The sequence below is a fragment of the Buteo buteo genome, chromosome 16 (genome assembly GCF_964188355.1).
Source record: "Buteo buteo chromosome 16, bButBut1.hap1.1, whole genome shotgun sequence".
NCBI classification, from domain to species: domain Eukaryota; kingdom Metazoa; phylum Chordata; class Aves; order Accipitriformes; family Accipitridae; genus Buteo; species Buteo buteo.
The window spans coordinates 1300101-1315738 of NC_134186.1; the positions used below are offsets into that span (position 1 = coordinate 1300101).

Sequence of the window (15638 nt, forward strand, 5' to 3'; positions counted from 1 at the left end):
CGAGGATACTGGAGCGGACTGGGGGATGCGAGCTGCACCCGGGCGGCACCACGCTGCGCTGGCAGCCATGGCTGGGTTTGCCTCCTGCCCTCTGGGTCCCACGTCCCCCGGCCCGTGTCCCCCTGCCCTGTCCCCCAGCTCAGCCCCATGGTCCCAGGGGAGTCGCAGAAAGGAGCCGGCTGTGCCGCGTCCCGGCTGCTGGAGCAGGCAGGGTGGGAGGCGAGGCCGGGTGCTGCTCCCCGCTGCTGGATGTGTGCGTGCCGCTGGGCTTTCCTTCCTGCAGCGAGCGAGGCAGTCACAGCCTTCAGGGAAGTGTTTTGCAATCACCTTCTTCAGAGAGTCACAGCAATTAACGGCACTGGTTTTGAGGAACTAACGGTGAAAGCAGCATGTTAGCAAACGGGCTGAGCACGGCGAGCTGCCGGGAGCCGGAGGCCGGCGCTCGGAGCGGGCGGTGAGCGGCAGCCGGACGCACCAGGCGTGGAGGAGAAGTAGAGATGGAGGCAAGGTAGGGATGGTGGTGAGGTAGGGATGGGTTGTGCAGTGCCCGGGTCTGGCTGAGCACCTTGTCTGTGGCTGCGCAGGCTGCTCCGCCGTGTCCCCTGCCTGGGGACATGTGCTGGGTGCTCGGGGGTGGCTGCTCCCCCATTTCCCACGCTCCAGTCCTTCATCTGCCTCTGGATGGCAGCTCAGGGAGGGGAGAGGAGCCGTGGGCACCCAGAGCAGGGCACAGGGTGGGCAGCCCCTCCTTGGCACCGCCAAGGACACGGCCGGGACCAACCCAGGGCAGAGGATGATCCGGTGGCCGGGCAGGGGCAGAGGCAGCCGCCGCTCCCGGGGCCATTCCCAGGAGCAGGCAAGGGGGTGACACAGGGGAGGGGGTGACACAGGGGAGGGGGTGACACAGGGGAGGGGGTGCAGGCAGGACCCCACCGCTCTGGCCAGCCCCGCTGCGCTGCCGTCGTTCATGCGTTTCCCTCTTTCAGCTTATCAGCTCTGCCGCCCCAAGCCCCAGCGCTAACCCTCCCTGAAACCGCAAATCTCTGCCCGGCAGAGGCTGAAGATACCTGAGATAAAATCAGCCCGTGCCCGCGGCCAGGCATGGGGCGTTGCGCCCCAGGATCGGGGTGCACGGGGCCGAGAGCCGGTGGCAGGCTGTGCCGGAGGGGCCCCCGCCAGATCACCTCGCCGGTGCGCTTTTCCACGCCGGCACCTGCCGCAGCGTGGGCTGCCAAGCGCGGGGGCGGAGGTGTCAGCGCTGCAGAAAGGCTTCAGGGCGAGAGGCTGCGTCTGACGGCAAAAGGACATTTTGCTCCAGGAAGCGTCGGTGACGCTGGCAGCCACGGCTCCTCCAGCCCGCTTCGTCCCCAGCCCCTTCCCGACCCGCCAGGACAAGCTGCTCTCTCCGTTCCAGGTGATGCCAAAGCCACGGAGGAGACCATGGCCAGGCGCGGTGCCGGGACACCCTTCCTGCTGCGGCTCTCCCTGCTCCTGCTCCTCCGGCCAGGCGGTGAGTGGGACCCGTCCCGTCCCGCAGCCGTGTGCCCCGCGCCGCTCCCATGTACCCAGCGCCCGTCCCGACTGGCCGGGGCCGTGGCACGCAGGACCGCTGCGGGCGGGCAGGAGCGTCGGCGGCACGGCGGGCGCTGGCAGGATGGGGCCTGGCATTTGCCGGCAGGCTTGCCCAACGCCCGGCTCTTCCTCTGCAGCGGCTGGGGGGCCCGTCTAAGGGAAGAGGTGCTCGTCCCTCTGTCCCGCCTGGGCGCCGAGGGGCTGAGATGGCTTCGTCACGGCCGTGCCCTGGATGTGATGCGGTTTTTTTCCTGCCTGCAGGGACCCTGGGCTGTGCGTCGGTGGCCGTGGGCTCACCCGTTGTGCCCCTGGGTTCGGCCGTCACGGCGTCCTGCACCATCCAGAGCGAGCTGTGCCGCGGCTTGGAGCAGGGGAAGGTCCGGATCACCTGGATGCTGGACAACGAGCCCGTGGCCGGGAGCCAGCACCGGGGCCCAGGGGGCACGGAGGTGTCCAACCTCACCCTGCCCCAGTTCAACCGCACGCAGGCCAAGCTGTGGTGCTGGGTGGAGTGGAACGGGACCAAGCAGCGCATCGGCATGGCCGAGATCAGGGCGGGCTGTAAGTCTGCTGCCGCCATGGGTCACCCGCGTGCGCACTTCACAGAGGTGCAACCTGGCACCAGGGTTTGCACGTCTCCTCTCTGAGACGCGTGTCAGCCCCGGCTGAGCCGGGCAAAGCCGCTGGGGCAGGAGGAGCAGCCAGGGCCGATGGCTGATGGAGGCCGTTTTGGGGCTGTGCGCAGCTACGTCCCGGCGTGCCGGTGCCGAGCGGGCAGGCTGCAGGGCAGGGGAGGTTTGGGGAGCGGCGGCGTGGCAGCGGGGTTCTGTGCAACCGGGTACGGAGGGGGCTGCAGCTCCTCCGCAGCTGGGATGGGCGCTCCGCTCAGGCTTTTCCGTGGCCGCTCTCTCCCAGACCCGCCTGCAAAGCCCTTCAACCTCAGCTGCATCCTGGACCTCAGCAATTACGGGCTGACGTGCCAGTGGGAGCAGGGAGCCGACAGCCACCTCCCCACCAGCGTCGCACTGAAGTGTGCCGGGTAAGCCTCGGGGGGTGATACGGTCCCTGGCGTCTGGCCACTTCTCCTGCCCCCCCTCCCTCCCAAACGACATGGCAAGCCTCATCCTCTGCCGGAGGGACCCCCGAGCCCACTCCTCTCGCTGCCGCAGAAGCAGAGCCCAGGCGGTGACAGGCTGCACCCCACAAGGCGGCCGCAGCCGCTGCACGGTGCCACGCCGGCTGCTCCAGCTCTACCGGCAAATGGAGATCTGGGTGTCCGCCACAAATGCCCTCGGCACAACCGAGTCAGAGCATCTCTGCATCGACCCCATGGACGTCGGTGAGTGACAGCCAGAGCCGCCCACTTCTCGCGGAGGTCAGGGGCCAGGGAAGCTCATCAGCAGTGAGAGGGGTATTAGAGTGCCATTAAAGCACATCAGGCTTTTAGGTCATATTTTATGGGCAGGTTCCTATGATAAATGGCTTGCTGGGATGAATAGGTGCCAAAGCTGCATTACAGACTGAGCAGCGTGTGCCAGTGGGTTATGAGCCATCAGTTGACCTGCTGCACTCTACAACTGTCTCCAGCAATTGATTACCCATTTATTCAGGAGGTCTATTAATAATATATCCAGCTCCTATAAACTATTTATAAAAGGAACCTTCCCAGATGGTGCGACTCATCCTCCCTGCTCTGGACCCACGGAAGGGCTGCCCATGAACCAGCTGAGCCCTCCCATGGCCATGCTGGGCTCTCGCCCCAGGGCAGACCCAAAAGTGCGGCTTTCCTGGCCGCGTACCAGACCCCAGGTCTTGCGGGATCTGTTTTCCCTGCGTAGACGTTAACACTGCCCAGAGCCCAGGCTGCAGAGCAATGCTGGCACCGTGCTCCCAAGCATCACCCCGTGTCCTGGGCAGGGGCATACACCAGCCTCTGCCACAAGTCATTCTCTTAAATGTTTCGGGGTGGTTTCTCCCCGTCCCTTGTCTTGGGCAGGCCAGCACCCTGGCTGCAGCTTGCAGCATTAACAACAGCGGCCGCACGCGAGGCGGTGGCCCCGCGCACTGCCCGCCGCAGCACCTCTCCAGCTCCCTCCCCTGCTCTTCCTCCAGCCAAGCTGGACCCCCCAGCCCTGCAGAGCATCCAGTCCATCCCCTTCCAGACCGACTGCGTCGCCCTGGCCTGGGAGGTGACGCGGAGCAACGCACACATGGAGCTGCAGTGCGAGCTGCGCTACCGGGCACCAGAGGACCCTGCCTGGGCTGTGGTGAGCGCTGCCGGGGCAGCAGGACCGGGGAGGGTGAGCGAGCAGGAGCCGGGACCCTTCCCTCCGCTCCGAGCTCTGCCCTGCTCGAGGCAGGAGCCAGCACAGCCCTCGCTTCGGCTGCCAACAGGTCACCGGCATCGTCGGCCAGGCCGGCAAAATGCAGCACTGTGGCTTCCTCTTCGGCACGCAGTACCGCTTCCAGATGCGGTGCCGGCGGAGCTCGGCACGGGGCTACTGGAGCGAGTGGAGCCCGGGCAGGAACTACACCACCCACGAGAAAGGTGGGTGCGGAGTCACCGGGGGGTCCCCTCTGCTTGGCCAGGCAGCACAGCCGCGGTGGCACGGCCACGCTCACCCCTCTCAGCTCCCTGGCCACCCTTCTGCTGTTGCAGCCCCCACGGGGAAGCTGGACGCGTGGTGGAGCGCTCGGCCGGCCGGGGCAGGCGGGCGGCTGGAGGTGCAGCTGCGCTGGAAGGTGAGTACAGGTGGGCGGTGGGGGTGCGGGGGCTGCTGGGGCATCGCCCTGGGGACCGAGCATCCCCGCGGGGACCAAACATCCCCGCACACCCTGCCTGCGCCCAGGCTCCACGGCCGCGGGAGGCGAACGGGCGAGTGCTGGGGTACTGCGTCACCCTGAGCCCCAGGAAGAGGGGCAGGGACCCCCCCACTGTCTGCAACACCACCCACACCCAGTGCAACTTCTCCGCGCCAGCGGGGACCAGGAGGGTCTATCTCTCAGCCTACAATGCCGCCGGCGAGTCGGCACCAACCGAGGTCATCCTCCTGGAGAGGAAAGGTGAGGACAGTGCAAACTTCCCACAGTCCGAAACCTCCATATGCCCTCCTGGGGCTCTGTACCCCCCCTCCCCACCTCAGCAGCTCCACAAGCTCTCAAACTGGATGCCATTCCATCACCCCACTGCGGGGGAGACACTTCCCTGGGTGTGCAACTGGGGGGCTCCAGAGCAGGGCAGGCTCCAGGCTGGGGGGCAGAGGAGGGTGATGCAGCAGGGATGCTCCCCCCTCCCGTCATCCCGTCTGGTTGTCCCCATGCAGGTCAGCCCCTGGCTGGGCTCCGGGCCGTGCCCAGGGGCGAGCGCAGCCTCTGGGTGCGCTGGGAGGCACCGCCGACCCCGGTGGCTGCCTACGTCCTGGAGTGGCAGCGGGTGTCCTCGGAGCCCGGTCACTGCAGTGCCTGCTGGCAGATGGAGCGTGACGGGGCTACCACCGCAGTCCTCATCCGGGGTAAGCCGGGGGCTGCTGGGGGGGCCCTGCCCTCCTGGTCAGCTGGGTGGGGGATCTGGCACCCCTCCTGACTGCCCCAGGGCCAAACCCTGCCCCAAAAGCCCGCTCCATACCCTCCCTCCTTCCCCTGCACCCACTCCCGCGGTACGGCACAGCGCAAGTGGGCTGGTGCTGTGGGGCAGGCGCAGGGCAGCCAGGGGCTCTTGGCAGCCAGAGCCCCAAACCCCTGGCCCCCCCCTCTGCTCTCTGTTGCAGATGGCATTGAGCCTTTCCAGCGGTACAACATCTCGGTGTACCCCCTCTATAAGGACGCCATAGGGGTGCCCGTCCACACCGCAGCCTACTCCAAGCAGAAGGGTACGTGTGCTCCCAGCAGCTGCCCTCGGGGCCCCGGCGGGCTCACCCTGCACCACCAAGCCTTTGCCTTTCAAAAAGGAGAGCCAGCCTTCCCACCACGCACCCCTAATTCAGGGGCTGTGCAGAAGAACTCAGCCCGCTGGGCTGGTTCTTGGCTCATCTCTAAAGGTGCTGTCAGCTGGACTGAGCCCCACAGGGGCACAGCATGGGGCAGGCCCTGACACCCACACCTCAGGAGTGGGACTTACCACTCAATGCATCCCCCCTGCACGTCCCCCACCCCGAGACAGCGGTTCTGCACAGCGCCCAGACACTTGTCCTGCTCTGTTTCAGCACCGTCCTACGCCCCGAAGCTCCACCTGAAGAGCATCAGCAAGTCTGACGCTGAGCTGTGCTGGGACCCAGTGCCAGTTGAGATGCAGAACGGCTTTATCACCAGCTACACCATCTTCTGGGCCAACAGCTCCGCAGAAGTGTCCAGTGAGTCCTGCCGGTGTCACCGCCAGCCCTGCCCTCCATCCCACCTCGATGTGTTGGCTGGGGACGTCAGCAGACTCCATGCCCTCGTCAGAGAGGGTTGGGGCATGTGTGCAGGTCCCATATGGGACCCCCTGCCAGCAGAGACCCAAGGGGCTGTGCAGGTGAGGGGCACCTGCCGAGCAGCCCCCGCCGTGCCAACAGCCCCCATTTCCCCAGGTGCCACCGTGAACCCCTCTCTCAGCTCCTTTGTCATCCGGAAGCTGAAGCCATCGACCCTGTACAAAGTGCACATCATGGCATCCACGGCCGCCGGCAGCACCAATGGCACCAGCCTGACCCTGGTGACCATGGTGCTAGGTGAGGGGGTGCAGCCACCTGGAGGGGGGTGTAGGGACAGGAGGGGACCTGCAGACCCCAGGTCCTGCCCCAGCCTCACAGCACAGCGTGGCTGGAGGCGTCTCACTGTGGTCCCCTCTCTGACCCTCTCCCCTGCCCGCTTTCCAGATGACATCGAAATCCAGTTCCTCTTCCTGACCCTCGGGCTGATCTTTGTCTTGCTTATACTTCTGCTCATCTGCTTCCAGAAGAATGGGCGGTGAGTACCGAGAGCCATCGTGGGCTGTACCGGCCCTGCACCGGGCTGGGCTGCCCTGGGAGTCCCTGTCCCCAGTGGCTGCAGTGGCCCTGGCCGCAGCCCGGCTGCTGGAGGGACGGGACGAATGCAGGGACCGGCAGCGTCCCGCTGCAAGCTCGGCGGGAGCAAGGCCAGCCCCAAGGCTGCCGGTTTCAGGGCCCCTCACTGAGTCCCCTCATCCTGTGACCACCAGGGTGAAGCAGCAGTTCTGGCCCAGTGTCCCCGACCCCGCCAACAGCAGCCTGGGCAAGTGGGTGCCGGCAGAGCTCCAGCAGGTGAGAGCCAGATGGCCGCAGCCCCCCACTCCCCACCTGGGCACCGCTCGGCACGGAGGGCACGGCACCCGGGGCGCGAGGCCACGCTGGGATGGGGAGCCGGGGTGCAGGGAGCTTCCCTCCCGTGGTGCTGGGAAGAGGGGGGCAGAGGAGGGGCTGCACCCTGCAAACAGGCCGTGACCGCACGCTGTTTCTCCAGGAGCCTCTGCAGCTCCCCGGCGTGAAGGAGCCCGGCCTGGCGACCATTTCTACCGTCGCAGTGCTCGAAAGGGCGGCGGGGAAGCAGCCGTCCGCCTGGGGCAAGGAGCCCTCCGCTGAAACCGCCGGCACCTTCCCCGCCGTACCCCAGCCCTACGTGCGGCAGGAGGGACCCGGCACACCGGGCCGCGGCCGGGCGGCAGCGGAGCCGTGCCAGGGCCTCGGCGGGAGCGGGGAGACCATCCAGTACGCGCAGGTGGTGGGCGACGGGTACAAGGGCCAGCAGCACGCCCCGCCTCGCCTCTACCTGCGCTCCAACTCCACTCAGCCCCTGCTCCTCGACCCCAGCCCCAGCCCCAAGCCCTACGAGAACCTGTGGTTCCACGGGGCCCCCCCTCACGGCTGCCCTGGGGACGGAGGTTTCTCCGAGGAGCTGCCCGCCACCTTCCCCCTGCTGCAGGGCCTCCGCATCGGCGGGGCCGAGGAGCTCCACGACTGCCGGGCGTTTTAGTGCCGGGGACCGGGGCAGCGGTAACGGGCCCAGCCCCGGGGCCTGCGGGTGGCCCGGGCCGGGCCTAGGCCTGGGCCCCCCCCCACGACGAGGGGCCCGGTTCCCTCCGCCGGTGCTGTGTGCGTCCCCTCCCGCCCCTCCTGTCCCCTCTCGCAATAAACAGGGACGTGCTGAGAACGGCCCGGGACGCCTCTGCGGCGGAGACGAGCCCGGGGGCGACCGGCGATGGCGGCTCGGGGGAGGGCCGTGATGGCGGCGGGAGGGGGCGCCCCGCCCATCGACGCGCTCGGCGCTCGGCCCCTTCGCCCGCGCTCGGCGCTCGGTCGGCCGCGCCTGGGCAAGATGGCGGCGCCCGTGGCGGCGGGGCCGTGAGCGGAGGGCCATGCTGGCGCTGCGGACGGCGCTAGGCCGCTGCCTGGCGGGGCCGGTCCGCGGCGGGGCCGCCGTCCTGGGGAGCGTCCGCGGCGGCGACGGGGCCGGTGAGGCGCTCGGGGAGCTCGGCCGCACTAGAGAGGCCGCTGGGAGGGAGGGTGGAAGGGGAAGCGGGGGCCCGGCGAAGGAAGAGGAGGCCGGGGCGGGCGGCCTAGGGTCGGGGGTGGCTTGGGGCGGCCCTGAGAGGGGACGGGGGGCTCGGTGCCCCTGGGGAGGGGGGACCTGGGGCCCTGCTGGGGAGGCAGGGCGCGGGCGGGACCCCGGAGTGTCTCTCAAGGCAGCGGGGTAGGGCGGGGGGCTGCCCGCGGACCCTGCCCTGCGCACGGCGGGGACCGGCTGGGGCCGCTCCCGGGCCAGAGATCTGCTGTGAGCCGGGCCAAGGACGCGGGCTGGAGCCCTGGCCTGGTTTCCACAGGCGCCGTTACCGCACAGTAAGCGTGGGACCAGGCGCTGAGGCCCGCACTCGACACTTGCGCCGACAGCCTGTGCGCGGTTCTGGTACCTCGCGGATCCAGAGCCGAGCTCGCATGCTTCTCGGACGGTTCTGTTTGCAGGCGGGTACGTGGACTGGCAAAGTCTGTACCTGAAAACGTGTTTGAGGCGCAGGTGAATAATCTGAAGCAGGTATCGATTCTGGCAGCAGGGGCCTCGAAAGAGCGGTTGGAGGAGTTTGTTCTTGAAAGGTCAAAGAACGGCTCAGTTCAGGCTGGCTGTTGAATATTCTCATCTGTACTAAACTATGCCAGTCAAGGGTTGTCTCTAGGTGTCACTGCCTCTGTGCCCTGGCGCTGGGATAGTCCAGAGCAGCCCATCTAACTCGCACGTGAAATTACTTGAATTAGTTCATCAGTTTAAACCCTCTAAATGAACACAGTTCAGCTGGGGAGCCCTCGCGCTCTCTGCTCAGTGTCTGTAATCTCTTCCTGCTGCCCTGTTCTGCTCACCTTTTGGGTTCTGATCACTCCAAAGCAGCACAGCTTTGCCCATTTATTTCAGCACCCACATAAGAACCATGCTGAACTGTTCCACACTCCTTTGGGACAAAAGACCTGGCTAGCCACTGATCACCTTAGAGTCTAAGTACTCTGACCAGCTTTCTAGTACAGACTGAGCAGTATTTAATGTGTACATAGCTAAAAAAGTGCACACAAGTCTGATAAATCTTTGTTTTCTTCCACCAAGCTTGCAGTCCCTTTATTCAGACAGCCAGATGTTATGCCAGACCTGTGAGAAGAAAAAGGAAAGGTATGTCGGGATTAGTGGGACCACGTGGCAAAATGTTCTACTGTTGACATTATCAGAGTTGTACCCTAATGCTGCAGGAAAAGAGGTTATTTGGAGAAGTTAGTGGTTTTCACTTGAAAGATGCAGAACTCATCATGAGAAGAGAGAGAAAATATAATCCCTGTTACAGGATTCTGCAATCCTACAGCTTCTTGACGTGTAATTACAAGGATGAGGGAGCCAGACTCTTCTTGATGTAATGAGGGGCAGTGGTCCCAAATAGCAGCTCAGAGATGTTCCAGCTGGATACAAAAGGAAAAGAGATTCACTGGGAAGGCAGTGCAGCGTGGGGACATGCTTCACAGAGGGCCTGTGGAATATCCTCAGAGGTTTTAAAGGCTTTGCTAGACAAAGAAATGATGATGGTCCCACTTTAAAGGGGAGATTGGACTAGAAACTTCATAAGGTCCCTTTGAAAACTTTTTTGTGGTTTTGTGGTTCTAGAAATAATTCCTTGCAAGCTCAAAAGTTACCCAGAAAATTCAGCAGCTCGTGAACGTGTGGGAAATTAGCAATTGTCATCAGCAAGAGATCAGTGATCTCGGTAGACTATACGCCATGTTGTAAATCCAGAGTGCTGAAGGCAAGAGACTGGACCCAATTTTACTCACTCAGTTCTTGCCATCTCAGCTTCATCTCTTAAGTTCTTCCTTCTTGTTTGGAGCGTACAGTCTACTTTCTTTGCAACTTGTTTCCTCTGATCTAGTTTGCAAGCATGTTCAGAGCTCTGACTTTGTACTGCTCTTCCTCAAATGTTAATCTTCTCTTTGTAGACATCCCCAGCCATTTGGATGATCTTCCTCCCACAATGTTGAAGAAAGATTATGCCAATGTCCCAATAATAAATAGGTATGATACAGGGAAAGAGAATGACTATTCTCTTCAGAGATTTGTGTCTTACACACACACAACCACAGTAGGTGGAAGCTGTCACCTGCTCAGTAAGTAATTAATGCTCCGCGGTCACTGGTGTGCAATTTAGCACAAAAATTGCAAAGTCGTTTTGAAAGTCAAATTTGCAAAAGCAGTCACTGATTAGGGTTATGTAAGGGTTTTGTCTACTTAATGTAAGATTATGTGCTGTTTGCCCACATCTGTGGGCTTTGTAATCCACAGAAAGAAGAAATAAACTTGAAATACTAAAAATAATCTTCTTAGAAATAATCTGTGCCTGTCTTGAACTCAGGTGCTAGAGAGTGTGTAGTTAAACAATTCAAAATGAATGACTGCTGCTGAAATTTGGACCTGGAGTTCAGCATTTTTGTGCTTTGATTCTGGAACTGCTCATGTGTGGTGCATGGAGAGCCCCCAGTGGCATAACTGAGACTTTCACAGATCTTTGAAGGAGCCAGTCTTAAAATTAATTATTTTGTCATTGTGCACTTACTTGGGGGTTAGTCTGCAGCACCTGATTTGCACATAATGTTTTTGGAATTGATAAGACTTCATCATCATTTGAAATGACTGTGCTTCCCACAGCAGCAAAACTACTTGATGCTTCTGTAATCTCAGCCATGATTTTTATTAGGAACACAAGAAACAGTTTATGGCTGACAGGTTTGGGAGGGGAGGAGAGTTGCTGTAAATCTGTAGAGTAAATTAAAGTTGCGAAAAGTTAATATGTTCTGAAAACCTAACCTCATTTTTGTTATTAAATATACTTCGTTTCTAGCTTATAAACTAATCTGCAATCTCCTTGCAGTGTTGATGATGTAGTGAAAAGACTGTTGTCACTGGAAATGGCAAGCCAGGTTAGTTTCATTCTACTTGCGTAAAAAAACGTAGAAGATTTAGTGAGCACATTTGTGTAAGACTGGTCTATATTGTTAAATGCCCTTCCCTTACTTTATTTTTAAGTGTTGCTTGATGACTGCAAATCTGAGGCTATTAAATATATGAGAGTGATAAGTCTTGTGTGCTCTTAAAATTTATCATGCAGTCTTCTTTATGATAATAATTGCATACTAGAACAAGAGAAGAAAATATTAGGCAATCACAGGGGAGATGAGCTGTGTTATGTTACTGCTGACGGTTGGCCTGTGTTCTAGAAAGTCATACAGTGGACAGCAGATGTTCTCCAAATTACTTTGTTTTCTGGGCATAAAAAAAGTAAAAGTAAGCAAATCATAAGGTAGCACAAAGATCTTACGATTTCTCGCTGCTTACCACTTAAGCTTAAAATGATGCGAAAAGTAAAGGCTGCTGCCCCGTGAGATCAGCTTCGGTTCTCTCTCCTATTCATGAGAGCAGCGGGGCTTCTTCAACACCCATCTGTAATCTTGGGATGAAGGGTGTGCCTGGACTCTTGGTTTGAACAGTGGTGATTCTGTGTTCTGCTGAGATCTTTTTGTGCTGCTTCACTGCTGAAGTCTGAGCACTGTCCTGCAAGCAGCAGGTCCTTTTTTGCAGTGCTGCTTACACATTTTGTGATGGACACTGAGTAAAGCTGTTAATTACAAAGCCTTTATCTGGGCATTTGGGAAGAGAGCTGGGCTGTCTTAGACCTTTAGTGTTCCTGAGAAAGTGAAAAGCTCTTTTCTGTTATCCACAGAAAGAGAAGATGAAGATAAAGACACAGCAGCTGGTGGAAAAGGTCAGGAGGTCTCCCAATGACAGTGGCTCCTTTGAGGTGCAAGGTAAGTTAAAAAAGTAGAAGGATATTGTTGGGAGCTGGTACATCTCAGCTTTTATTCAGCTATTCCCACCCCAGCCCTTCAAGTTTCCTGTATCAGGAGCATCTCCTTCAGGAGAGCACCCCAGAGGCAGGTAGCCCACAGTATGCCCTGGAGGACCCATTCGGGGTTTGGGAACGTTGCAGAAGCAGCGCATGCACTTGCTGGCAGGTGTCTGCTAGGGTGCTTTCCAAATTCCTACTCCATATCCACCCTCCAAAGGCAGCGTGTGCATTATTCTGCTTGAAGTGCTTATGTGACATGAAGCATTACACTGCATTCATCACCAAAATGAACTACTAGATTTAGCCATGGAACCCGAATTTCCCTCTGCATCAGAGAGCTCTGGCTGAAGAGCAGTGTAGGCCAGATGAAGGCCATGCTGACATTGACCAAGATGCACTCCTTTATCAGCAGTAAAGACCTTCAGTTTCTCAGGATGCCACCAGTACCTTTCTCCAAAGCCTGAAATCACAAAGAGCTGGCTGCTGCTCTTAGAAAGAACCTCTTAATTTGTCTCTCTTCCTCCAAAGCTTAAACCAAGTGAAGTGAAATGAATGTAAAGTCACCAGTAATTGAGTGCAAGAGGTATTTTACAAATAAATTCATATGATCTGTTGTTAAAATTTTAAGCTCTAATTAAGCAGCTTCATAATAGTCATAGTTCTGACTCGGGTTATGTAGGTTGTATTTTGTGGTTTGTTTTGCACTTACTCAGAGGGCTGTGTGGTAATATTTGCTGTGGTACAGTGGGTACCCATTAGAACAGCAGTCCTCAGCTGGCAGTTTGAAGGGAATGCAGATGATACTGTCTCACCCTGGAAAGCTGCTGCTCTCACACGGCTTCTTACGTCTGTTCTTTATAGTTGCTATATTGACTGCCAAGATACGCACTTACGAGGAACATTTGCAGAGGCATCCCAAGGTAACTATCAGTAATCTGAGCCCACACATCTGAGAGAGCAGCTGTTCAGGTTGTTCTCTCAGTTTAGAACAAAAGGATTTTAATTCTGGGGATTATGGCTTTCCTAAGAAGGTTTATAAAATAGTCATAACTGTTCGTGGTGCCAGTCTGGGAAACTGCTGGCTCAGTCACAGCTACATTCTCACTGACTAAAATGTGGAGTGTGTTCTTTTTTGTTACTGGCTTGGTGGAAATGGCTGAGCAGATACCTTTGAACGGAGTTTAGCTAAATTTATCCTAGCTGCAGCTGTGGCTTCACCGATTAGTTTTCAATGTAATTAATGTTATCTCTTCAGCAGCTGCATTCTCTCTTTGTTCTGCCTATAGAAATGTTGAGCAGGACTGTGTTAATGTCATAATGACCACTTTCCTACCTAAACCTACCTGGGTTCAGAGCCCAAATTTGAAACATCACAACTATGAGTTTATGAACAAGAAATATTAAAGATTCTTTATGCAGTGCCAAAGATGGGAAATAGATTAATCAACTGCATTTGAAAAAACTGCGTAATTATTTGTTAATCATAAAAGCTTGAAGGGTAAAACAGAAAAGAATTCACGTTTTAGAAGAAGCCAGAAGTTGTACCAAATATTTCAGCAGAAGAGACTTTTTGAAATTACTTGGATGAAGCCTTGTTTTTACACAAATTGCTTGTATAGGGTAGGGAAATTTCTCCCATGGGAGATTGCCCTGAATGGCACGGCTCAAGCTACACATATTCTCTTCCAAAGAACAGCCCAAACGGTCAGATAGAGCCAAGTCACATTTTATTTTCACATTAAATTTCTGGAAAAACAAAGGTAAATGCTTCTGTGTTATTTCTGGAAGAATATATTTCAGGAGAAGCAGGGTTTTCAGCCAGTAGACCTTCACTACAGCCTCTGCCTTCAAGCCGTTGCAGCTTTTGCCACTGCCTGAAGCTGCATACAAATTGAAAACAGTCTTCAGGGTTGGGGGAGGAAGGTGCAGACGCAGAATGAAGAAAGCAATTTAAGTGAAAAGTAAATTAAGTCTTCTTGGATCTCCTTGCAGTGACCTAATGTGCTTGCAGTATCTGCCAAGAAAAGTTGTTCTAAGATACTGTCCTTAACCTGATTGTTTCCTTTCAGCCATAATCTGGTCTATTCTAAGTAATTTATTGGAATGGAAGTATAATCTGTCTGCAATCTAGTGAACGCTAAGTCCTTTGCAGGATAAAAGAAACCGTCGTTGCATGCTGATGGCTATAGATTGCCGGAAGAAACTACTTGCATATCTTCGCCGTGTCCGCTATGATGCCTTTGAAAACACCTGCAAGCAGTTGAATATCCAGTACACCCTACCCCCTCTCCACCGCAGAAGGATCACCAAGCGCTGGCTTGTGAAGAAGGCTTTCTGCCGCAAGGTATGGAGCAATCTGGAGAGAGCGCCACATAGCTGGAGTAGAAAAAAAATCTCTTTATAGAAGGGCACAATTAAGACAGTTAGAAAAGACTGATAGGTAAATCCTTTTAATCCATGCTTTGAATTTGAGGAGACAGTGATAATGTCTGTAGAGAAATGCATAAGCTCAGCAAAGAGCTCCATGAAAGACAGTTGTGTAGTGGGCAGTGACGCATGTGCTGTGCTTGAGAACTTCAGATTGTGCTACTAGTTTGCTCAGAAATGTATGATTCAAACCAGCTTTTTTTCAAAGCCTGGTATGGGGACTAATACGTGAGACAAAGTTGATGGCAGCTTTGGAACAGAAATGTGGGTATGCCCACTGTCTACTCTCATTTGTGCTCAGTACATCAGTGTAACTGCTGTGTGCAGTCGGTATAACTGAGCAGAACCAAAAAGCTGGACATGCCTTCAGTCTCTAAATACTAAATTTCAGTCCAATGAAAGTATAACCAAAAGACTGGGTAGCTGTAACGGAATACCTCCAAATGGTACCCTGAAAACAGGGCTGTCTGGAGTCCCGGAGGAAGCACAGGGGAAGGAGTTGATCTTGCTGTGCAGCAGCCTCCTGGCCTCTGCTGCAGGAACTCGGATACGTGCTGTGTGCAGCAGTGAGGAGCTCTGCTCAGCAGCAGGCAGCTTTGTCTCTCCCCTTCTCTCACCTCCTTATGCTCCTCCCGCAGGTTTTTGAGGAGACGCGGAAGCTGAAAGCACCAGAGAGGCTAAAGCAGAGAAGAGAGTGGCAAGCAAGAGCGAGAGCTGCAAAGGAGAAACAGGCGCAGTGCGAGGGGACGCCTGTGTAGCGGCACGTTGAGGCTGACGCAGCCAGTCACTAACAATAAATAACTACCTAAAGACCTAAAGCCTCTTTGCTTACATGCGTGTGTGATCTGTGCCGTGGTGAGCACCCGGAAAAGTGCAGTGAGTGGTTTAAGCGTTTTAGAAGTTTATTTTAAGGCTGATGGCGCTGGACTGAGCTGTGAGCAGTTTGATCCATGTGAGAGGAGTACCTGGGCGGACTCCCCCATCGCCCCATAGCAGGGAAGGCAGGGACGTTCAGGCGAGAACACCCCCAGGATGTTCAAGCGAGAACACCTCCGAGCGGTGCCTGTCTCCTGTCATTGCAGAGTGAGCCTGTAGGATTGCGCTGTCAAATAGCATTGACCCAGCAGCTCGCAGCATTCGGCAGGCATTTGGGCAGTGGGCTGACAAATAAGGAGAGAGAACGAGGTGAAATGCTGCTTGTTTGGAAACAAAGCAGCCCTGACAGTCGCTCAGAGTGCCGTTCCTTCTCGCAGGAAAACGCGGGTTGATGGGGAGCTCT

General features: G+C 57.0%; 2 protein-coding genes across 2 annotated transcripts; both read left to right on the forward strand.

Annotated features, from left to right (window-relative positions):
- The first annotated feature begins 343 nt into the window (after window positions 1-343).
- On the forward strand, window positions 344-7705 carry CSF3R (colony stimulating factor 3 receptor). The gene is made up of 16 exons (XM_075047224.1): window positions 344-508; window positions 1415-1510; window positions 1834-2133; window positions 2488-2611; window positions 2742-2911; window positions 3685-3839; window positions 3967-4120; window positions 4232-4314; window positions 4422-4635; window positions 4896-5084; window positions 5340-5441; window positions 5775-5921; window positions 6138-6278; window positions 6426-6516; window positions 6749-6830; window positions 7030-7705. The coding sequence occupies exons 2-16, from the start codon at window positions 1441-1443 to the stop codon at window positions 7537-7539; spliced, it is 2532 nt and encodes an 843-aa protein (XP_074903325.1). The 5' UTR covers window positions 344-508; window positions 1415-1440; the 3' UTR covers window positions 7540-7705.
- A 157-nt stretch (window positions 7706-7862) lies between these two features.
- Window positions 7863-15171, forward strand: MRPS15 (mitochondrial ribosomal protein S15). Its single transcript, XM_075047241.1, has 8 exons — window positions 7863-8018; window positions 9154-9216; window positions 10029-10104; window positions 10958-11006; window positions 11807-11891; window positions 12794-12852; window positions 14085-14276; window positions 14998-15171. The coding sequence occupies exons 1-8, from the start codon at window positions 7922-7924 to the stop codon at window positions 15115-15117; spliced, it is 741 nt and encodes a 246-aa protein (XP_074903342.1). The 5' UTR covers window positions 7863-7921; the 3' UTR covers window positions 15118-15171.
- The last annotated feature ends 467 nt before the right edge of the window (window positions 15172-15638 follow it).